This window comes from Tasmannia lanceolata, unplaced genomic scaffold, assembly GCF_043159265.1.
Source record: "Tasmannia lanceolata isolate RefF3 unplaced genomic scaffold, GAP_Taslan_0.1 ptg000008l, whole genome shotgun sequence".
NCBI classification, from domain to species: Eukaryota; Viridiplantae; Streptophyta; class Magnoliopsida; order Canellales; family Winteraceae; genus Tasmannia; species Tasmannia lanceolata.
This window is the reverse complement of record NW_027518685.1, coordinates 16,418,456-16,443,699: the sequence shown is the minus strand read 5'-3', so window position 1 is coordinate 16,443,699 and position 25,244 is coordinate 16,418,456. Positions and strand designations below refer to the sequence as shown.

The following is a 25,244-nucleotide window of genomic DNA, read 5'->3' as shown; positions in this document are numbered from 1 at the left end:
TAAGATTTCAAATGTTCTGGATTTTAAAATTTCAAATTCTTTCACCCTTTTGGTCAAAGGCCAAAGGGAACACACAATGCAACACCCTAGGGTAAAACCCTTAGGGTAAAAGGAAAATCTCAAACCAACAAATTAGTATCCCAAAACAAGATGTAACAATCCACGAATAAGTAAACAAGTGCCCCAAGAACAAAGAAAACAATCTAAAATCCTAAGTAAGCAAAGCTCTAATAAGACTGTGCTAGTCTCTAATAAAGAAGAACGACAACAACTCTAAAGGAGAAACCCTTAGCTACAAACACTAAAGAAGAGAGTACAAATGAGTCAGAGACTCTCTAATAACACTACCAAAACAAGGGCAAATAAGTCAAAAAAACTCACTCTAGAAAAAAAGGGAGACTAACATGAGGCTGGGTAAGCCTCCTAAAGGGGAAACTCTCTAAATGAGACAAGGCTTGTCTCCAAATAAGGGTTCTATAAATGAGGCAAGGCATGCCTCCTAGACACAAAGGTGAGCTCCAAGTATCCCTATCATCACCCTTGTAGTGATAAGCAAGGTCAGGGCAACTAAAAAGACTAAGTTAGTCTTCTACTTATGAGGGTGTTCTACAAATGAGGCTAGTCAAGCCTCCTAAAAGGATGGACTCTATAAATGAGACAAAGCCTGTCTCCTATGGGCGGACTCCTCTAATGCTAAATCCAAGGTATACTCCCTTAGAGATAAACTCTAAACAATGAGGCTTGTCTTCAAAAGAGAACTGCCTCATGAGACAAGGTATGTCTCCTAATAGGGCTCTAGATGACTTTTTCCTTGCCCTTGCAATGAATGGGCTACTTATGGGTTAAGGGTACCTAAAAGACTACGAACACTCTACCTAAAGATAATACAATAAGCAAGCTATAGATAATACACACCTTCCCAACAATGATTTCTTAATGAAATACCCTAGTACAAATAGGAAACTAATTTTGGAAAAGATCACAACTATAGATAATACACACCTTCCCTTCTGTATCAAATGACCAATACCCACTACCCTAAAGTCCATGTAGAGAAATAAGTCACAAATTACACACACATAGTCAAAGTGGAGTTTTGAACTGGGCTCTTGCAGAAAAGGTATACCCAGGTTCATGCTTTAATTTAACTACAGGCCATAATATTTAGTGAACGAAGGTTGGACTCCTAAACGGGGTCGGGGTACCCTGTGCCATAAAAAAATAAAATAAAAAGGGTTCATTGCAACTTCATCATAAAACAAATCAGCCACAACCAAACTGAAGCATTCAAAGTGTATAACAATCTTGTACAAAACTTCTCCAATTGGACCATATAAAAGTGAGATCTACAGTTTTGACATCCACCACAAGAAGCCAAACTCGTATTTATTAAAAAACCATGAACCTCAATAAATTCAAAAAGGAAATAACCTAAACTAAAACTTCTAAGAAAGTATACCCTGCCATATAACAAAGAAACAATTACAGAATTAAGACATGAGGAAGTTGTTCCCACATTACCATTCAAAAAATAAAAAATAAAAATAAAAAAAATGTTCTCACATTGCAAACATGTAATTACCACACAGCAAGAGGGGGGTTTAGCAATTAGAACCTATCCACTCGAACGAATATTATAGGCGTCCAGAAATTCAAAGTTTTAAATTTAAAAGCAAAAAGAAGAAAATAATAAAAATAACCGTGCACCTGCAAATAAAATGCAAAGTGAAACATGCAGTTCGAGGTGAACCCTACAATGTACAGTTAAGTTTTAACCATCCATAATACAGTTAGATGAAAATGACAAATGATAATCAAGTCATAGATGAAAACAGTGGCCTCCATAAATAGTAGAATCATAGTCAAATGCTCTAAGCATGCTGTGCACAAGAAATAGAATAAATACAAGGACCTTGAGACTTGTCCTCTCCGATTCTAAGATGAAAATAGCCAAAATAACCGTACTAGGACGGTAAGAAAATTAAAATGAAGCGCGGAGCTTAACGCTAATTGAAGTTATACCTTAACCATCCAGAACAGACCTACATATAAAACCATAACTGCCAATCAATCCATAAAAGAAAATTCTACAAATGACATCCAAAATAAGAAAGAGTCACATTGAGCCCCTCAAGGCATGCCATATACAAGAACAGAATAAATAAGTAGAAATATCTGGGGACATGCTCCATCAAAATTTAACATAAGGATTCCAAACTGAAAATTCGCATGTAACATGTGCTTTGCTATGGCACATTGCATCCGCTGAATTCTAGGAGTAAAACATCTTGGCACCCATATACAAGATACTACTTTATCTTTATCATTATCCAAAATCCAAACAGAAAATTCTCATAAAGCAAATGACTACATAGATGAAACTGATTATTCAAAATGCATAAAGAATGAGAACCATGAGAATCAATTCCAAAACAGGAGACTCAAAGCTTTTCCTTTTTGTGGGATAACAGCATATATTATTAAAAAGAGTAGCAAGAAACAGGAAGTTCAATGCGCCACCTGGCTGATAAGTTTGTATTGTGACAGTAAAATGCAAATCAAAATACCAAGTAATGCATGTGTAAAAACAAACGCGTACAAGGCCGGGGTCCGAGGTACGGGTTTGGGTTTGGATTTAAATGAAAAGGTTATTTAATTTTCAAAAAAAAAAGTAATGCCCAAACAGATTCCATGAGCACTGGGCACTAAAATGGAATAACAGGATAACAATGATAAGCAAAGTAAACTCCGGAATCATAGAGAATATATACGAGAAAACTAATATAATGCATAAACCCCAATACATACCCGGTAGAGAGAAAAAATGAAGATCCCTCTTTCTTTGCCCCAAATCAGGCGACTCACGAAATCCAGAATTTCACCAACGTTGATCTCTTTCTATTCTATCCAACGCCAGCAGGCCTAAATAAATTGCTCTAGTCCAAAGCCTCCTCTTCTTCTTCTCTCCACTTTTCGAAATTACTGACCAGAGGAACAGATCTGAACTAGGAAGTTTCGGTCTCAGAAAATGGGTGAAACCCAAGTATAAGAGAATCTTAAATCTGGGGATTAGAACTATGTTTGAGTAAATTGCAATGGAGAGGGTGCTTTGGAACAAATTAAACAAGAGCTTGAGGAAGGAGCTAAGGGTGATGGTGGAGATAAAAATCAAAAAGGTGTTTCCTGGATTGTTGGGCTGATGGAAGATGATGGTGGTGAAGAATTTGATGTGGGTTTCTAAGTGGCGGTGGATATTGAAATGAGGTGGTTGCTATGGGGTCAAATTTTAGGCTGGGGTTACTGAAATGGGTTAGAGATGGTGATGAAAAACAGAGAAATGGGAGGTTGAATAGGGGAAGAAGGTGAGGCTATGGTGGCCGTCGGATGAGGTGGGTTTGGAGAAGATGGTGGATAAGAAGCTTGAGAGGGTTTGATAATGATAGATGGGAAGAAGGTTTAGGCGGGTCTGTCGGATTCCGGCGAGATTCTAGCCGGAATCAATGGGGGATTGAAACTAAAAAAAAAGGTTTGCGTCAAAAACACAGTGGTGGGTCTAGAGAGAAAGAAGTGGCTGAAGAAGAGAAGAAAAGGGTGGTGGTGCTGACCGGTGGAGGAAGAAAAAGAAGAAAATGGTGATGGGATGAGGGTGGAGCTCCGGCCGGAGATGGGGTTCGGATTAGGGGTTTGCAGAGGGGGAGGAGGACGGTGAGAGTGGTGGTGGGTGCGAGGATGAGGAGGCCGGCGATGGTGGTCGGAGTCGGGTTTGGATATTAGGGGAAGTGGGGATGGGAGTGGTTGCCTCCTTCTTCTTCCTCTTCCTCTCTCTCTCTCTCTCTTTTCTCTCTGGTTTTTCTTTTTTGCTTCCGAACGAAAAAAGAAAATCCCTCCTCTCAACCCTAATTCGTTAAGCCTATATAGGGTAATGATAAATTCGATCCCTTTTCCCCCGGGACAACCCCCGTCTATGCATATTTATGACTACCCTTTACTCAGCAGGGTGCCCAGGAAAGAAAAGGCCTAGAGAAAAAAATGATATATTCTACCCCTTCCTCTCCTTTGGACAGCCCCCATCAATGCATTTTGTACATCTCCTAACTTACAGGGGGGGGGGGGCCGGGCAATGGCGGAGGGGAAAATTTTTATGGAAAATATCTCCCTCCCCTTGATCCTAGCCCTTCAAATCAGCTTTTGTTTAAGGGCTGGGATCAAAGGAAGCCTAATCTACATAGGATTCCCCTCTGGCTAATCCTAGTCCTAAAGTTCTCACTAACCTAGCTTAGGCCTTAATGGTGACTTGGAGGGGAAGAAAAGCATCTTTGCAAATTACGAAATTGCCCTGCTTCAGGATAAAACACCCCCTAATTATGCTACACACTAATCCGCATACCCCTGCTTCTGCCTGGACAACCCCTTATAGAAAATTTGAACTGGTTTCCTAAATTCCTGCACACCCCCGCTCCTGGCTGAATCGCCACCCTTATTCCTACACTACACTACTCTACAAACATCGTCCGTTTGCTAGGCAAACCGCGACGGATTCGGACGAAAATTTACGGGGACCTAAATGAGACCTTAACCTATTCTAGGAACAAATTTGGGACATTAAAACACTAATTTAACAGGGTTTCTACCCTAACAACTCTGTTAGGGTTCGGTCAAAATGGGGTGTCTACAGTAGGTTGATTAGATCTCTACGGTCTGAAACAAGCTCCAAAGCCATGACACGAGAAGTGTGACAAAGTCCTCAGGAGTGATGGATTTGGTGTTAGTAACTCTGATAAATGCCTATACAGCAAGGTTGTTGGGGATAAAGCAGTAATTATCTGTCACTATGTAGATGACATGCTGATCATTGGGACAGATATACAGATTGTTTCTTCTGTGAAAGGTTTTCTTTCATCACATTTTAGTATGAAAGACCTTAGAGCTGCCAATACTATCTTGGGGATCAGAGTTTTGAGGAAAGAGTTTGGGATTGGTTTGTCTCAATCTCATTACATTGAGAGCATGCTGAAGAAATATGGATATTTTGATCTGGCCGAGTTATCAGTTCCATATGACTACAACCAGAAGCTCCATGCCAATACTGGAAGAATTGTAAAGCAATTGGAGTACTCAAAGGTAATTGGTAGTCTAATGTATGAATAAATTGCACAAGGTCAGATATCACAATTGCAGTGGTGATGCTCAGTAGGTTTACGAGCAATCCAGGTAAGGAACACTGGAATGCAATCCAGAGACTGATGAGGTACTTGAAGGGTACTCTCAACTATTGCTCGTTTTTCTCTGGTTATCTATCAGTTGTAGAAGGTTTCTCAGATGCCAGTTGGTGTTCAGAGCCAGACGAATCTAGATCGATTGGAGGCTTTGTTTTCACCTTGGGAGGTGCTGCGATTTTATGGAAATCTAAGAAGCAGACCATGATAGCTAAGTCTTCTATGGAGTCAGAGTTTTTAGCTTTGGAAAGTGCTAGAGATGAGGCTGAGTGGCTCAAAGATCTTCTGCTAGATCTTGAAGAAATTGCGTTTGTCGGCAATTACTATCTTTTGTGATAATCAAGAGGCCAACACTGTAGCAGAAAATAAGCTCTTTAATGGAAGAAAGATGACTATTCGTCTGAAGCACGGCTATCTATCGGATGTGATAAGTCGAGGAGTCATTGTAGTGATCGATGTTCAATCATCAGAGAATATTGCTGATCCTATGACAAAAGGTCTGAAAAGAGAATTAGTCATACATACATCCTCCAGAATGGGACTTATGTCCATTTGAGGTATGGTTATTTGCATTTGAATTATGGTCATTTGCATTTGGGAATGGTCTTTTGTGTTTATATCTACCATTGTATTGTCATTATGGTTCAAAGACTTGTCAACCTAATTATGGCATTCTTGGTTCGAAGAATAAAACTCAAGTAGATTGATTTAGGATTCCTTGCATTTGATGCATCAATGACTAAGTGCATGTGTTGCACAAGGGTCTATTACATGTGTTGCAAAAGGACTATATGCATTTGTTGCAGGAATATTATCTTACTTGTTGAAAAAGGTCTCATGCCTAAATAATCTATTTGTATTCGTATCTACCATTAAACTATATTCGTGGTTCAAAGCTTAGTCTACCATCAAATATAGTTCATGGTTCAAAGAATGAAATATGAATGAATTTGTGTTTTGGTGCACTTTAATATAAATTGTTTGAGACCATTCCAATGATAGTGCACTTTACCTGTCGGAATAGAGGATGGCTGTAAGCCTTAATGAGCCCAAGGCACTTTGTGTGCGGGATGCATGACAGGTGCATGCCCTGAGGGACTCACCTATGTATGGGTAGAGGCATATCACCTCTTATGTGGTCTGAGTAGGCAAGACTGCTAGAGCCCATGCAGAAACACGAATGAGTTGAGGTTGGCATTAGTGCCTTAATGAGTCCTGAGTATTGTGGATACTCTGAGGATCGCACCTATGTGCGGGTGGAGGTTTGTCATCTCCTATGTAATCTGAAGGATTGCTAGAGCCCACACAGAAACCTGTCATGATAAAGAAGTTGGCTTTTAAGCCTTAATGTGGTCCGAAGTACTATGGGTACGAGGTGTTTGAAAGGAACACACTAAAGGACACACCTATGTTAGGGTGGAGACTATGTGTCTCTATGGAGCTGGGATACTCCTAGAGCCCTCCCAGAACTAGGACGAGCACTGTGTGTGCTATTTGTTTCAGGCAAGCTTGTGAGTAGTGTGGTAGTTCAAGGCATGGTCCACTACGCACTCGTACTCTGAAGCTAGTCATGTGTGATTACTGAAAAGTAGAAAGGTGCTGGTTCAAAGCTAAGTCCATCATGTACTTACACTATAATTCAGATAATCTATTTGGAAATTCAAGTCTTCAGACATTTTTATTATGTACAATGTGACTAGAACTCTCTGAGTTTGTGAATGATTTGAAACTTGTGGGGGATTGTTGGATTTTTTATTAAAAAATTTAAGTTTCAAATATTCAATAATTGGGTTGAGGTTTTAAGGTGGCTTTTCATATTCCTTGGTACTCCAAAAGTCATTCACAAAAGGACAAAAGAGTGGGCCTTTCTTGGTGACTCTTTGTATTCCATTTATGGTGGCTCTTTGGTTTTCTCATTTTTAGTTGAATGTCTTTAGTTCTCTCATTAAGGGTGATTCCAGAAAATGAAGAGACTCTTGACTAGCTTCTAATAAGAGAGAAAAGAGAGAAGGAAAAGGTTCTACACCATTGTTGTGGTGTGTGAAAGGAAAGCCAACCAAGGGTGTGTCCCATATTTTGGTGTGAGATTAAGATCTACACAAGAAGCCTCAAAGTGTTTTGTAGAGCCCGATTTGCTTAACTAGAGAGACTCGAAGCTTTGCCGTTAAAGTGTTTGGTAGGTGCACACCAACACTTAGTTTGTGTTCCTGGAGACGGTTCGGTCGTTAGATCCTTGCACCAGAATAGGGCCAAATAACGTCTTAGGCAAAGCGTTCGAGGACGTACACCAGCTCTACATATTCCGATGATCATCTATATTCAGTTTGATCTTTCCATCTTTCTCTAAAAATATATATTTGCAGTTATTCATTTCATAATTTCCCCCTATTTACACCAACAATATTCACACTAATAGGGCTGCACTACATGGGGATATCACGATGGGGTTTAGTTTATCCGTGGATAGACTTTCTATCCCGACCTTTGTGCTCGGATAAAATTGGTAAACATGCCAACAAGATAGTTACAGGATGAAATTATTCTAGCAAGATGGACAATCCTACGAGCTGCTTAATTATCCCGCCAGTATGATTATAGGCAATCTGTCTCATGTAGGGGTGTAAACGAGCCGAGCCGAGCTTGGCCAGGCTCGGCTCGGCTCGGGCTCGAACCGGGCTCGGCTCGGGCTCGGCTCGGTCAGGCTCAGCCAGGCTCGCGAGCCTTATCGAGCTCGGGTTATATTAAGTTCACACCCCTCATCTTCCCTGAACAGCCCTATCTAATGTAATTTGACTACTCTTTTTACACTATGGGGGGAGGTCCAAGTAAAAAATGGGGTTCCAAAAAAGAAGTGACATATTTTGCCTCCCCCTTTCACTTCCTGGATAACCCTTTTAGTGTATATATTAATATATATATATAAAATTCTTAACGAGCCGAGCCGAGCCTGGCCTAGATCGGACTCGGCTCGGCTCATTAAGGATTTGAGCCGAGCTCGAGCGAGCTTCCGAGGCCGAGCCAAAATTGACACCCTTAGTATCATGAGAAACAACCAATTACTCAAAAAGCTTAATGCCCTGTTCGTTTGAGATTGTGACAACCGATTGTCAGCCCCAAACCTACTATTGGGCTCAAAATCTCATACGAACATGGCCTTAGCCGTTAGTTGTTATTATTTAATCATTTATTTCAATATTCCCATCACTTGTGGCCCCTCTTTTTTGCAGTGGCCGTACAAGTGGATTTTTAATATCAAGGAGTTGGGTTTTGGACCCGGTATCGGGCAATAGCTCTGATACCATGTGAAACAACCAATTACTCCAAAAGCTTAAGCTGATAGAGTTGGTGTTATTTAATTTATACTTCAATATCTTAACACAAAAATAAACTGATAAATGGAAAAAAACCTGTTGGCTACATATGTATACATGGAATGCCGCCCTTGATATTTGATCCAAAGATAGACTTATAAAATTAGAAGTCCTTAGATATAAAATCAAGCGCGGAGCCCTGATTATGTGTAGCAACATGCATACACCATATAAAAAATCTCTCTCCCTCTCTCTCATTGTTTAAAATTGTCACCATATCACTCTCTTGTTATTTCAATATTTCATTGTTTACAGATTTCAACGTCTTTGTTCTAACTTTAATACAGCTTCAATTTAAAATTGTTTAATTTTGCTGATTCCCCAAAAAATATGGAATTCCCAGATTCACCGTTTGATTTTGTATTCCAATTCGAGATCCATGTATTAACACGATGAAGTTCTCTTATCTTCTTTCATTGCACTATCAGAACAAGGCATTTGCGTAAGATTATAATGGCATTTTCTATGTCTACACTTCAAGCTGTGAGTGGCTACAACTACTCCCCAAAAAAGCTTCAAACAGCCAAAATAAAGATCGATTAAAGTGCCATTATCAATTATGGGATTTGCAAGGCAAATTCGTGAAAAGGCATTACAGAGCTACCTCAGATGAATAAAACGAATAAGACAAAATCTGCTAAAAATGAGCCAGTGTGGCTCTTCTCACCTTCAAAAGTGAACAGCAAAATGGCTTTACGAGAAATTGCCTAGCAAACCTCTATATATTGATAATGGCATTACTATGTTTATTTCACACCTTTTAAAACTAGCTGTTAGAGACTACAGCACTCCCAAAAAGCACACTGCAGGGAATAAGAATGTGTAAAACAAAGTGATTAGTGACATTATCAAAATACGGTGTTGCTGATATCATTCATACGTATAGAGATGTATGTATGTATGTATGGTTAGTTAGGTTGGGTTTGGAGTAGCTAAACCAATTCAATCTGAATTTTTAAGGTCCTGGAAAGTGATCTAATCCAACTATACATGCTAGTTTACGCCTGTTTAGGCCAACCTCAACAACTAAAACCCGTATTTTTAGGGCTTCCTTGGATACCTCCACTAATTAATATTTACACACAATCCTATATATATCAAGTCTTTGTTGCGTGCAATCTTACATGCAAATAAAATACAAATAATGGTTTTCAAGGTAGCCTTAATGTCCCATTCATAAATAAAATAAAAATAATATTATTTGAAAAAAGAAGAAGACTGATTTTGACTGTATACAAAGAGGCCATTAAGCTTCTATATATGAGTGATAGTTGATGGTTTGTTAGTGAATAGTGACCATATAGCCACCAATAAGAGAAAATTAAAAAGGCGTATGGACGTAAATTTTTACATTGAAATTTTATATGGTGTTGCCTTAAATTCCAGCAATTTTCGAAAAGTACAGCACGACCACTTCATAGGATAATCAAACCGTTCATTTGTTGGGGCACAACCTATTGGATGTGCCCCGAAAATCATTTCCGTTGGATGATCCTAACCCTCAGATATAAAGAGGTTTCTATAGATCGGAGGGAGGGTTAAGATCATTTTATGGAAATGATTTTAGGGGCACAACATATTTACGGTGTGGCTCCACAAATGAACGGTTTGAATCATCCTATGGACTGGATATTTTTTTTGAAAATACTATACTTTAATGGCACACACCATATAAAATCTATTTTACAATGCTTGTCTCAAAAGATTCATTCCTTGATTACATTATTCCTAAACAAAATGGAATTATCACATGATAAATTAATAAATAAGACTTTGTCAATAGCCTGAAATTGTCAAATGTTCATTTTAATAAGGTTTCCTTTAGAGCAAGTTCCCTTTAAATATGAGATAAGGTTCTACAAAGTTCTGTATTAAGAGGACTTCAGTCTTGACTTTGAGAACTCTCTTAGCATTTTGGCTTTTTTTGGTAGGTTAGGTTGTCTAGGCTTCATCAGTAACTCAATACAGTGACTGAGAGTTTATGTAATTATTATTTTAATGAAGAAAAAGGATACGGTAAAAAGCATGTGATTGGATGATCTCCCCATTCAATGTTTATTTTAATTTTTTTTTGAAGGAGACAGACAATAATGTGGAGTTGTTTATTTCCTCCCCCTTAGAGTGTAAAAAGATTAGTCATAACTGACAAGTACACTAAGGAGTGAGGAGTGGGCGGCGGGCCGGGGGGCGATGCATTACCAGTAGTAGTGGACCCCACCTTTGACTTATCTCAACCATCCACTTGGTAGGCTTCTCATGATCTCTAGTAGCCAAAAAATAATGCTGATTAATCAATCGTTAAGTATTATTAAATGGGTATCTCAACCATCCACTTGGTAGGCTTCTCATGATCTCTAGTAGCCAAAAAATAATGTTGATTAATCAATCGTTAAGTATTATTAAATGGGATTTGCTAGCGCAGAAGGCATTTCACGAATGGGCTGTTGCATGTGAGAACAGCCACACAGGCTCTCTTTTCAACAGATTTTGTCTTATTCATTTAATTAGTCTGAGGTGGGTGCTCTCACATGCAACAGCTCATCCTTGAAATGCCCTCTGAGATGGTTGCTAGCAACTCCCTTATTAAATACATTATTCCATATTGAATATGCATTGTTGCTTAATTATTATGTTAAGATTATATGATCTTTAAGGAAATCCAAGTTGGGTCTACTCTATGTACAATCTAAATCAAGCAAAGGTGGGGCCTAATAGTAGGGTGTTGCTAGGCAATTTCACAGGAAGCCATCACAGCTCGCTTTTTCAGAAGATGACTGCCACCTCCTAGCAAATTTTGTCTTATTTATTTAATTCATCAAAGGTGACTGTTCTCTCATGAAAAAGTGTGCTGCGAAATGACTTTCTTAAAAATTGCCAAGCAAATCCAGGTGGGACAAACCAAGAAACAGAAGATTTCCATGTCTTTCCATGGTCTGTTGCAAATCCCTTTTTATTTAGATTTTGTGGGATCCATCATGCCAGCTAAGGTGATTTCTCCAACTCGGGTGTAGGGAAGGACCTAAGTCAGCAAACTTCGCATTTTACTGTGATTCCATATTTTAATTCTCTTTGCAAATCCATCCCATTTTATTAAAATAAAAGTAAAAGATGACGCTCAATACATGGGTTTTTATAAATCTCTGTTTGGGATTTATCCATAAGGCATTTCGTGCCTGGGCTGTTGCCATGTGTAACATAGATCGGTTCTCACACATGGCGACAGCCGGGTGCGAAATGCCTTTTGCGATTGTCCCTAGCAAATCCCTCTTCGTTTTATTATAATTTTCAAGATAACTTTGGAAAAAAACTTCCTTCCACATTCAAATCTATAATTTATGTTCTTGTTTCTTGGTTTCACTTTATGTCAATTTCTATTGTAATTTTCCACTCTTTCTTCTCTTGCAGGCAAAGAAATGGAAATTTTGTATTTCTTTTTCTTCTTATTCTCTTCCTCCTTCCCCGCCCCAATTCTCCTTTTGGTGTCTTCGGTAGTTCGTCCGACCCATCTTCCTATGCTCTAGTCCTTGTTCATCTTATAAAGAAGAAATTAAAAGGTTAATATCACTTGAATGCAATATAACCAATTTGGGTTACTTAAATATAATAAGGAATGAATGAATCACGGGTTATTATTTTAGATTTTATAACTGAATGATATTTATTAATAGATTATATATATATTTATATATGTACTAGTAAAAAAAACCGATGCACGGGCCGACAAAGAACTGTACGGACTACATCATAAGTTGATCCAAACCGTCCATGTGATGGAACATAACAGAAATAGGTTATGCCCGTAAAATCATTTTCATAAGTTGATCCTAGCCCTCCAATCTATAGAGGTTTTCATAATTAAAAAAATATAAAGGAGATGGGTAGGATTGAAATTATGTTGCTTTAATGGGTGCCTTTGTTAAAAAGCATAAAAGAGGGGTAGGATTGAAAATATATGGGTTGAATGGGTGCCTTTGTTGATGCGCGCAATCAGTAGGGTGTCCCCCACTCTATTGTGTAGAGTGGGACTAATTCCCTCCGGATGCGTGTGTCCCCCACGCTACTGTGTAGAGTGGGACTAATTCCCTCCGGAGACGCGCAACAACCATGGGAAGAACGGAGAACCATCTTTTACTGGCAAAAAAAGGTATTGACGTGTTTAGGAAGAAAGCAAGGAAACACAGAGAGTGGGAAAAAGTAATTAACTGGGTGGATATGACTCTTCACAATCATTGATAAAAGCCATTTGTTGAGTCCTACAAGGCAATAGAAATGTAAAATCAAGACCGTTGATCTCGCATAATATCACAAGATTACCTAAATATTCTTAGCCCCACTCTAAACGAACATCCCATGTGATTTAAGAGACTAAAAAACCATTGTTTCAGCTTTTCTTCGTAGGATCATAAATGAGAGATTTAATATGATGAATGCCTGGCGTCCGGTATTTTTTAGAAAGTACAATGGGCCCACTTCTTAAGTAGATCCAAACCATTCATTTGATGATGGGCCACAATTTAAATTGGCTGCCTCCATATATCATCTCCATTGGATGATCCAAACCCTCCGATCTGTAGAGGGACAGGATACTATAGAAATTTTCACAGATGAAAGGTTATGATCATCCTATAGAGATGATTTACAGGGTACAACTTATTTAAGTTGTGGCCCATCAAATGAACCGTTTGGATCATCTTAAGAAGCGGTCCCTACTACATATAAAATCTCATTGTGAACAATATTTATAGGGAAATGATACCAGCACAACCATGTTTTGATATTTTCACCAAGGCATCTTGTCTTCTAGTATAAAAGGACTGTCAAAAGGTTATTACGGTTCCCAAAAAGCTCTCAAAATGCAATTAAGAAAAGAAAAGAAAAGACAAGCCAGGTATGTACAATTAAGTCTTTGTGGCCAGGATCAAAACCAAGACTTGATGAATAAAAAGCTTAGGATCATCCCATCAAAGTTCTGTTGATATGATCAACGGATCTGATTACATACATAGGCAGAAGTAGGGCCCAATGAGTGCCTTTAATCCCTTTGTTTTCGTCCTTGGGTCACTAGCTGGTAGTGTAAAAGGATAGTCATAAATAGACTAGAGAGGGCTGGCCCAGGGAAGAAAAAGGGGCGAATATACCACTGCCCTATTCGAATAGGGAAAGCCGGAAAGCTATGAGGTGTCGTGTTAAGAGTTTTGAGTGTCGTATTAAGAGTAAAAGCACCTCGTCGCGATGCACCAGTAGACGGTAGTGGTTGTTGACTCTCAAGTTGAGTGCCATTACCAAAACGCTGAGATCAGCCCAATGATATTTCGACCCATTCTTTCTCCAGATCCATCGAAATACAATCTTTAATTAAGACAGGTAAGGTGCCTCCGTCTTGGATTGTAACCCAGATAATCCATCATCAAAAATGATACTTCCACCCCCTCCCCGCATTTCAGTTTCTTTTTGTTTTTCTCTCAAGATCCACATTAAAATACAATTAACAAACAAAAGTGTGCGTTAATGAGATCAGGTTTACTAAAAAGACAAACAACAAAAAGGAGTGTAAATATCATTTTTCCTAGGGCACCTTAAGGTGTAGCCTTTTCTATCATGAGTCATGACGCAAGGCGTTTACCTAACGAAGTACAGTGCGCCCTTAGGTTATATAAGAAGAGTTAGCTTTAGTCCTGAGGCATCGAGAGGAGTCATTTGTTATGAGCCTTTTTACTTGTAGATTGGATTCTCTCTCCATGCAAAGGCTTGAATCAGAAAAAAAAAAAGGGGGAAAATCAGGAGACGTGCAAGGAAACCCCGTGGAAGGTTCGGCTGGTGGTGTTTGACTCCAAAAAGTGAAAGAGGATTTTCATTGGGGCTTTTCATCAAACAGTTTGGAGAGACTCTTTTAGACTTAGATCTGCTCGAGCTCTCACAAATCTCATTCCCCCTCTCACTTTTCGAATCGAATATACTCTGAGGATTACTCGGGAGAGGCAGAAAGGGGAGATTATCCGTTGATCTCACTCTCCCTCATCCTCCTCTCCCTTTCACGTTTTTTATGTCATTTTTCTACTGTTTTTTGGTAAGCTAATACCAGTACTTCTTCATCTTATATTGCAATAGAGAGGATGGGAGGAGGAGGAGAAGGAGAGCGAGGCGAAAACAACAGTAACAGCAATGTTAATTGCAACGGGAGAGGGGGAGGGAGCGCGGCCGGGGTTCAGATCCAGATCCCGCCGAGCCGGAGATTGCCAGATTTTTTACAGAGTGTGAATCTGAAATATGTGAAATTAGGGTACCATTACCTAATCACTCACCTTTTAACTCTGTTCTTGATCCCTCTCATTGTGATGATCCTTTTAGAGGCGGCGCAGACTAACCCTGAAGATGTCAGAGAGCTTTGGCTCCATCTCCAGTATAACCTGGTGAGCGTTTTAGTCTGCTCCGCCTTTCTGGTCTTTGGCTCCACTGTTTACATCATGACTCGTCCTCGCCCTGTTTATCTTGTGGATTACGCCTGTTATCGCCCTCCTTCCAGTCTGAAGGTCAAGTTTGAACAGTTCATGGAACACTCGAAACTGTCTGGGAACTTTGATGATTCTGCTCTTGAGTTCCAGCGCAGGATTTTGGAGCGCTCTGGACTTGGTGAAGAGACCTATGTTCCTGAAGCTATGCATTTTCTCCCTCCTCGTCCTTCCATGGCTGCTGCCAGAGAAGAAGCTGAACAGGTTGTTACATGATTACATCACTGTTTTCCTTCTTATTTAGATGATTAATAATCATGTTTTAGTGTTGTTAGCACATTGGAGGCCGAGTTTCCTTGAATTAACTCACTGTTTTCTCTATTTCTTTCCTACTATATCTTGTTCTTATTTGTTTTTTTGTTTTGATAGAACTGTGTGCTTTATTGCAGGTTATGTTTGGTGCCTTGGACGCCCTCTTCCTCAATAATCCCTTTGTCAAACCCAAAGATATTGGAATCCTGGTCGTCAATTGTAGCCTATTCAACCCTACCCCTTCCCTTTCTGCTATGATTGTCAATAAGTACAAGCTCAGGGGAAATATTCGTAGCTTCAATCTTGGTGGGATGGGATGTAGTGCCGGCGTCATTGCTATAGACCTTGCCAAGGACCTCCTCCAGGCCCACAGGAGCACGTATGCTGTAGTTGTTAGTACGGAGAACATTACTCAGAACTGGTACTTTGGCAATAAGAAGTCTATGCTCATACCCAATTGCCTCTTCCGTGTGGGTGGCGCGGCCGTACTCCTCTCCAACAAGTCCTCAGATAGGAGCCGCTCTAAGTACAAGCTTATAGATGTTGTTAGGACGCATCGTGGGTCTGATGATAAGGCCTTCCGCTGTGTCTACCAGGAGCAAGATGATACTGGCATGGTCGGTGTTTCTCTATCCAAGGATCTCATGGCCATTGCGGGAGGTGCCCTGAAGACCAACATCACTACCCTCGGGCCTCTTGTACTCCCCATCAGCGAGCAGCTTCTCTTCTTCGCCACTCTGGTGGCCAAGAAACTGTTCAATGCCAAAATTAAGCCTTACATCCCAGATTTCAAGCTTGCGTTTGATCACTTCTGTATACACGCTGGTGGGAGAGCCGTGATTGATGAGCTCGAGAAGAACCTACAGCTCCTGCCCATACATGTCGAGGCTTCTAGGATGACCCTGCATCGATTCGGAAATACTTCCTCCAGTTCCATTTGGTACGAGTTAGCTTACACCGAGGCCAAGGGAAGGATGCGCAAGGGCAACCACGTCTGGCAAATTGCATTCGGAAGCGGTTTCAAATGTAACAGTGCAGTCTGGCAAGCGCTGCGGACTGTGAAGCCATCTCCTAATAGTCCATGGGCTGATTGCATTGATAATTATCCTGTTCAGATCATTGATGGCTTCACACAGCCACAACAGAAATAACTTTGATTGATGCAGTTATTTATCGAGTGCGCGTGGATCTCTTAATGAATCTTGAAGGCATTACCCGTCTAGGCCACCTTAATGGATTCACTGAGGTTTCCATCCCCTGTTATTCTTATGAAAGTCATAATGTTGTCTTTCTCCTTCTTCTTGGTTTATCTTTTTCTGTTGTATGTGTGCAAGTAATCTTAATTCTTGGATTGCTATTCATGTACCCTATTAATCACTGTTCAAACTCTCAAGCTGTATACTTGTTATGTTCTCTAGAGAGCTTCCTGGATGTTCCATCATGGCATAATTGTTAAGTAGTGTTATTTCATTGTTTTTACTTTTTTTTTTCAAGTACAATCTCCCATTTGAGGTTATGTCTTGTCCACCAATTGATGACTTGAATACCAGGGATCTTTATGGGTGATGTGGTCTACAAGCTATTAAATACTGGTTTGATGGTTTATGTTTTCCTTTTGTAAAGGATGGTCTGTTGTGTGTTTGATGTAACCTATGAATTTTTCAACGATCATCATTACTCAAGTAGTTGAAGAGAATTATAAATCATTCAACTGTCTTGGTTTATCTTCAAGTACTTATTTTTTGGGTAAGTATGCAAATGAAATCTAACCTTTATGAATCATCCGACTGCTTTGGTTTAAGTACCTTTTTTTTTTTTTTTTTTTTGGGGGGGGGGGGGGGGGTGGGGGGTGTAATTTGCAGATGAGATCTAGCCTTCACTGAAATTCAAAATCACAAACAAAATGCATATGTGCTTGAGACTTGTGTGAGGATAATAGCAGTGGGGCCTTCTTTCTTGACATACCCAATTGGTTCAGCCTTCTGCTCAAATTCAACTTACCATGTTTCTTTTTGTTTATTTATTTTTAAAATCTTACTTACCTACAATGATCCTTGCTTTGATCTATCAAATCTCTTAGAAGCATGTCGGGGTCTAAATTGCAGCAGTTTGATTGGCGCTCTTTGATTTGTATGAATGTATGGGGTGGATTTCTTTATGGCAATCCATGACCATTGAAGGCATGATGTGGTCCTAGACAAGCTTCTAAAGCTGGCTCTGAAGTCATACAAAAGGATGTGGCCTTAGACAGCCATACAGAGCCTAGATCTATCAAAAATCTTCTCAAACTGGCATTTGCTGCATCATGGTATTTCTAGTTGTGCAGAATGATTTTCTTTGTTTTTCTTGTTCTCAATTATGTCATTATTATATTAAAACATGATAACATGGTGGTCTTAACTGAGGATTCTATTGTTGTAGTTAGTTTCTCTTAATCTTCCTTTTCATGTGAAAGGCTGTTATTGTGACTTTTCAGAGGTTATAGATTTCTTACACATCTTGAGTCATAGTTCTCAAAGAAATTATGTTATGGATATGGACCATAGCCACAAATCCCTCTGGTATTTTAAAAAATATCGCGATTTGTTGCAATTTTTCGATAAAAAGACAACATTTCAAAAAAATTTCTCGAGATTTTGAAAAATCATCAACATATCTTCATATTTTATTTTTTATCGCAAAAAAATCACAAAAATTACGCGATAAATTCACTATATTATTTCTAGACCTAATTTTGTTCTTAAACTTTATAAGTTTATATATTTTATTTTTCTAATTTTTTCCTGAAGTAAGCCTTAAATTATTGAAAATTTTAAAATATCTAGAGAAACACCCTTCCTGAGAAATTCCCGAGACAAAATTTGTGACTATGTTATGGACAGAGTCTTTTGTGCTATCTTCCACAATGACAAAACAATGGACAGTTGGACACCCACCTTGTGATCTGTGGTCACTCTGGCTACTCTAAGTCTACCTTGTTGGGACCAGTATTACTCCTTTATAGACATAGTTGGCCATCATCATATTGCCTTATCAGTTAAATCTCAGTTTTATCCATCAGATGTTTGATATTTATCAGATTTGTTGATTAGTTGTCATTAATGTTCCTTCACCCTAACTGGTTTTTGTTCCATTTTATAGTGAGATATGTTGTGGCCACATTGATAGTTGGAGATTGGATGCCCATCTTTGCAGCTGCGCACCTATGCTATCTATACTGAAAATACAGAGTATGTCATGCATGTATTGTCCTTGCACAATCTAGGTGATTTCCTTTTGTACAATGATAGATAAACTCAATTCTTCTTCTTCTTCTTCTATAATTATCTAGACATATTCCATTCAAAAAAAAAAATCTCGACATATTGGTACTTTTATTTATTTTTGGATTGGCTTTTGATGCATTTTGGTCCTATTCGAGTTGTTGAATTTTCATTCTATGAACTTCTATTATGTTTGATAGGCAGCTCTATGGGATTTTTTTTCACCAGCAAGGCACCTTATCGTTCTTAAATGTAACATGTTATAGGCTTAAACAATACAAGCAATACAAGACCACCTTTCATCTTGTATTTTTTTTTTTTTTTGAAGACTTCCATCTTGTACTCTTTGTATGAAAGTTTTGTAGTAAGGATGATTATGTCTTCTGTTCACATTTTACTCTTGTCAAGTGTTCTTTTGTGTCATTTATAAGAAGATGGGGGCATTATTGTACTTTATTGTTTAAGTCACTTAAGTTATATCTCAAGTGATGTGAATTAGTGAGTGGGGTATATTGAGAGAGAGAGAGAGAGAGAGAGAGAGAGAGAGAGAGAGAGAGAGAGAAGGGCACTCTTGCAAAAACGAGCTACAAGGGTGCCCCATTGGTCCATTTCAATTTAAAATTAAAGGAACAATAAATGCACTTTGTTGAGAAGGACCAATAGGAGCGCCCTTGTAAATGGATTTTAACAAGGGCGCCCCTCGCCCCGTCTATCTTGTGGATTAGGCCTGTTATCGCCCACCTTCCCATCTCAAAGTCTGCTTCGAATAGTTCATGGGACACTCAAAACTCGCCGGCAACTTTGTCGACTACTCCCTCAAGTTCCAGCGCCGGATTCTCGAGCACTCCGGCCTCGGCAAAGGGACCTATGTTCCTGAAGCTATGCATTATCTCCCTCCCTGCCCTTCCATGGTCGCTGCTAGAGAAGAAGCTAAACAAGTCATGTTCGGCGCCGTGGACACCCTCTTCCTCAACAATTCCTTTGTCAAACCCAAAGATATTGGAATCCTGGTCGTTAATTGTAGTCTCTTCAACCCCACTCCTTCCCTCTCCACCATGATCCTCAATAAGTACAAGCTTAGGGGCAATATCCGCAGCTTCAATCTCGATGGGTTGCAGTGCTGGTGTCATTGCTATAGACCTCGCCAAGGACCTCCTCTAGGCCCACCGGAGCACTTATGCTGTAGTGGTTAGCACGTAGAACATTAATTGGTACTTTGGGAATAAGAAGTCCATGCTCATACCCAATTGCTTCTTTCGTGTGGGCGGCACGGCTGTACCACTCTCAAACAAGTCCTCAGATCAGAGCTGCTCTAAGTACAAGCTCGTAGATGTTGTCAGGATGCATCGTGGGTCTGATGACAAGGCCTTCCGCCGTGTCTACTAGTAGCAAGATGATGCTGGCATGGCCGGTGTTTCTCTGTCGAAGGATTTCATGGCCATTGCCATATGTGCCCTAAAGACCAACATCACCACCCTTGGACCTCTTGTACTCCCCATCAGCGAGCCACTTCGATTCTTCGCCACTCTTGTGGCCAAGAAACTGTTCAATGCCAAAATTAAGCCCTACATCCCAGATTTCAAGCTTGTGTTTGATCACTTCTGTATACACGCTGGTGGGAGAGCTGTGATTGACGAGCTCCAGCTCCTCTCCATCCATGTCGAGGCTTCTAGGATGACCCTCCATCGATTTGGCAACACTTACTCTAGTTCCATCTGGTATGAGCTAGCTTACATTGGAGGCCAAGGGAAGGATGTGCAAGGGCAACCACATTTGGCAAATTGCATTTGGGAGTGGATTCAAATGTAACAGTTCAGGCAGGCGCTCGCTCCGGATTATGAAGCCATCTCCTAAGAGTACATGAGTTGATTACATCGATAATTGTCCTCTGGAGATCATAGATGGCTCCACTCATCCACACAACAGAAGTAACTTTGATTGATGCGGTCATTTACTTGTCTTATTTAACATTCTAAAAATAACCTCTAATCCTAATCACATAAACAATTCCCAATTGGAACATGCCATGTGGCAAAGACTAAGTCACAAACAGCTACTATTAATAATGGCACTCCCATGATACTCCCAAAATGAAATTGGCACTTGGACTTGATAATAAAACCCTTATGAAAGTATGAGTACCAATTAGATTGGCAATGTGCGCTCATTTCGAATTGTATTTATGTTTGATTGAGCGGACCTAGATAATGTCTCTCCAACTAGCTCTACCCCGGTCACTAGGTCAATTATCGGCCCGATGGTTCTTCGACTAGAACCGGAATAGATCTTGGGCGAGGTGGTGGTAGGGAAACTGCTGCTATTAGTAACGAAACCATAAGGATGTGCTTACGTCCAAATTTGATAATGGCACTCTTCAGGGGATCTCCCATGTAGAATGTCATGCCATACCAAAACCGGGGCTTCGGAGCTTGGGTCTTTGTGCTATCTCTGATTTGTCCTTAAGGCTTCCTGATTCCTATCGCATCTTCACTCCAATTTGATGGTCCCATTCTTCCAACTTTATCTCATATTGAGGTATCTCCTCGGCCCACCAAATTTTATGTTTGATGAAGTTATCGAACAAATCAAGAATCAACCATCAAAGTTGTTCCACCATCAGTGACTTTGGTTGACGATCCATATCCGGAACCAACCAATCATCCTATTTCTAAGTTTGTTTCTCTCTCTCTCTCTCTCTATTGAAAAATGACATATTTCATTGAAATTAGAGAAGCATTAGGGACGAGTAATCCCCCTGCAATACAAAATATCAATGAGAACTAGAGTGGGCATACCCAACCAGAGAGAAGCCTTAAAATAAAGAAAACAGTCATGTATCTTTCCTTTCCTTCGTCGTTCCGTTAGCATGCACAATCTTCTTTTCAGAATTCCACACGATTGTTTCTCCATCTTCATTAATCCCTTCAGGATGCCCTTTTAGATCTTCAGTCGGCTCTCCTATGCTGAGCACTTCTCCAATTCCTCCATGATGTGCTTGATTTGAAAATTCGGCATGTCAATGAGAAGGTGTTCCGGCAGCCTATTCAAGAATACAGGGTTTTTTCTGCTGGCGATCCTCTCCTCCACCAGCCGAATACCTACAATCCTGTTGGCTTCTCAATTCAACCGCCTCGCAGTCCTTTCCTTTCTTAGCATCAGTTGGAAGAAAGGGTGTTCGTACAACGGTGAATGGGTATCCTTGACGGAGCCCATCCCACAGGGCCTATACTGGTGAAAGGTCGATCTCCAGCCTCTAGATTAAATGCTTCCCACTGCTTTCGGAGAAGATCACCCGACAACTCTTTGTAGGTCGGATCATTGATAAAGGCCCTCTCTTCGTTATAGGTCATGGACCTCATTATCATGAGAACGTTTTCTAGGACCAGAATCTCCATGAGATACATCATATTCCTACCTCCAGAGCACGAAGAAGATTCGTTATCCATATCCCGGTGGTTGAAGTTAGAAATTACCCAAAAAATCTAGTGGCTCCAAAGACTTTCTTTTGGTAGTCTTACTATTCGTCAAACTCTATACCCCGGATGCCCTAGAAACCCAGACCCCAGATATTACCAATTCCCGCCCCTTTATAATAAGGACAAATCACTAAGGGAATAAAGAAGTGTCCACAGGTCACTAAGACACGATGCTTAGGGTAGCGTGCTAAGGGAAATTTATAGCCCATTTCCCTCTTACCAAAAAGAAATAAATTTATGGAAGCTTGTACTTCACGATTTAACCTAAAGGCCTCACGCCACCTAGAATATACTAGAAGGTGGCCCCCCGATCTAAACAGCCAATATTTACTAATGGCAAGGGGCCTCAAGGTGAATTAACTGAAGGCGAACCCAACTCTGGGCAGATGGGAAGTTAATTTGATAGGTTTTGGGAGCCGATTACTGCTTTGCACCCTTATTGCTCCGACGGATTTCTCCAGATAGGTTGAACAAAGTTTTGATCTTGCCACCTTCGCCTTGAGTTTTATGCCAGGGTTGGTCTCACCTGAGGCAATATTCCTTGCTTTTACTTGGTAACCACCTTTTTTGCTCAACTTGGTAGATAGGTCCAGCAACGATACTTTCCGCCTAGGGGGAGAAGGTCAATTGACTCGTATCCTACTAGAGAAAGGCATGAAAGGCTCTCGCTTTCAGGTATGACGATCCCAAGACCTTTGTCGGATCCGTCTTTGGGCAGCGCGCCCTGGACCGATTTGAAATTTGAATTCAGAATAGGGGACGAAAATTCGCCGGAAGCAGTCTCGGAGAATTCAAATGGCCTTCTGTCGGCGGCAATGGCGGAAAATCCAAGCCAGCAGGACCCGAAGAGGATTTAGTTCAAGAATAGCCGTCTAATGTTTCTGGAATTTCAATCCCAATGGAATAGACGTGATCTAGAACCCGATTCTAACAGATGATCCTAAAAGTTTCCATCGAGGGGCTAAAATTTTGGCCGAAACAAAACTCATACAATGTTGATGATTGCCTTCCATCTTTATTTCCAGGACCTTACCAAAAAGATTCCCTAAAGCCTCCACTGTAGATGCGGCCCAAACGTGTAACGGGATACCATAGAAATTGACCCACAAGGGTTCCTCTCCTTGAATAAATTCCTTATTCCACGGTGAGAGGGAGATCAAATGATTCCCCAGAGCTTCCGCGCCTTTGGAGGGGACCAGCGAGGCTTGCAATTCTGATTCAAATATAAACAGGAGTTCACCCTCCGCCAAGATACAGGGACATTGCAATGATGGAATATCCCAAATTTTTTGTGCCCAAAGGCAGAGGTCCTCTAAAGATCCTTTGTGGTCTTTCTTTTTCCCTATCAGACAGGCTGTTAGAGAATCCATTCGGACTTCTACTTCCCTACCCAAGATGGTCAAAATCGTGTTACCTCCAATCTCTTGTGAAATAATTTTACCAGTATCAGGCCAACGATTGCTCTCTCCATAATCAATCTCCAATCGAGGTATAGGACGAGCACGGGTTGTCCAAAAGGAAGAGGTCCTGAACCGGCGACACCAACGGCAATTATCCCCCATTTGAAGTTAAGGTACCTACAGGGAGAGCAGAACCAGTTTCCATAGGTAGAACCTACGCCTGATTTCGATCTCTCTTTAGACTCGTCTCCTCCCCCTGACAGCAAAGCCGATTCCCCTTTATCTTGTTTACATATTCTACATCTTTTTCGCCAACTGAAATCTTGGTAGCGGCAATAGGAGCACTGCCAATCCTCCGACCATCTCCTAGATCCTGCGACCATCTCGTCCAAGCAAAAATATGATCTAAGTTTGTTTCTCTTGATGGCTTTTCCCCAAATTTTTGTAGTTTTGCTCTCGTGATGGCCTTTTGTTCTACTCCTACTCCTCATCAATAAGCGTTGTCTCATCCTCGATGGACTACTGCTATGCAAGAGCATATTGCTGCCTTGAATTTTCTGACACTTGGAATTTAGTTCCATTACCTCTTGCGAAAAAGGTGGTTGGCTACTGGCAGATCTATACCGTGACGTATCATCCAGATGGTTCTGTTTAACTTCTTAAAGCTCGTTTAGGTTCCAAAGGCTTTACCCACTCATATGGGATGGACTACTTCGAAACATTCAGCTTGCCAAATTGAGTTCCGTTCGGGTTATGATATCCATTGCTGCAAACATGGGTTGGCCGTTAGATCAACTAGACGTAAAGAAGTCTTCTTGGACCATTAAAAAAAAAAGAATGCCTTCTTGAATCGAGACTTAGCAGAGGAATTCTATATGAAGCAACCACTTAGATTTATTGCTCAGGAAGAGTGAAGGTTGCATGCAAACTAGAGAAAGCCATCTATGGTCAGAAGCAATCGTCGAGATCTTGGTTTGACAATTTCAGCAAGATTGTTGTGTCCTGTGGGATACATATGAGTTATGCGGATCACCAATATTTATTCATCAAACTGTAACTGGACATATTGCTCCCATTATATACTTTGATGACATTATAGATACAGGCAAATGCTCATAAAGGCATTGAGGAGTTGAAGCTACATCTGAAGCAACATTTCAAATCAAAGATCTTGGACGATTAATTTATTTTCTTGGAATGGAAGTAGCGTGATCCAGAGCTGGTATCAACCTCTCCCGACAGAAGTATATTTTGGATCTTCTATCTGAAACTGGTCTACTAGGAACTAAGCCTATTGACTAATGACTATCATATTGATGCCACCTACAAGTTAACAACAAATGAGGGATAATTCCTTAAAGAACCAGTAAGATATAGAAGGTTAGTTGGATAGCTAATCTACTTGTCAATTACAAGGCTGAATATTTCTTTTGCCGTTTATGTACTTAGCCAATTTATGTGGGGTTCTGTGAAACCTCATATGGATGCTGTCATTTGTATTAATATATTCTGAAAGAGTAATGATATGGTAACCGAGTTAGGGACCGAGAGTGAAACCGAACAAATAGCCTCTTCACACATTAGCAATCATGTTCTCTCTTTTATTTTTTTGGTATTTGTTTTTCCATAAAACTAATATGGCAATATTACACCTCCCATGCCATGTGACACGTAGGGATTTGTTCGGTTCCCTCTCGGCTTCCGTAGTAGCGCTCATTTTGAAATATTTAAAAGGATCTCCTGATAGAGGTATTCTC

General features: G+C 40.2%; 1 protein-coding gene and 1 pseudogene across 1 annotated transcript; both read left to right on the top strand.

Annotated features, from left to right (window-relative positions):
- Positions 1 to 14,245: 14,245 nt before the first annotated feature.
- On the top strand, positions 14,246 to 16,827 carry LOC143884587 (3-ketoacyl-CoA synthase 4-like). Its single transcript, XM_077388236.1, has 2 exons — positions 14,246 to 15,300; positions 15,486 to 16,827. The coding sequence occupies exons 1-2, from the start codon at positions 14,701 to 14,703 to the stop codon at positions 16,497 to 16,499; spliced, it is 1,614 nt and encodes a 537-aa protein (XP_077244351.1). The 5' UTR covers positions 14,246 to 14,700; the 3' UTR covers positions 16,500 to 16,827.
- Positions 16,828 to 19,288: 2,461 nt separating this feature from the next.
- LOC143885580 (3-ketoacyl-CoA synthase 4 pseudogene) lies at positions 19,289 to 24,142 on the top strand (annotated as a pseudogene).
- Positions 24,143 to 25,244: the final 1,102 nt, after the last annotated feature.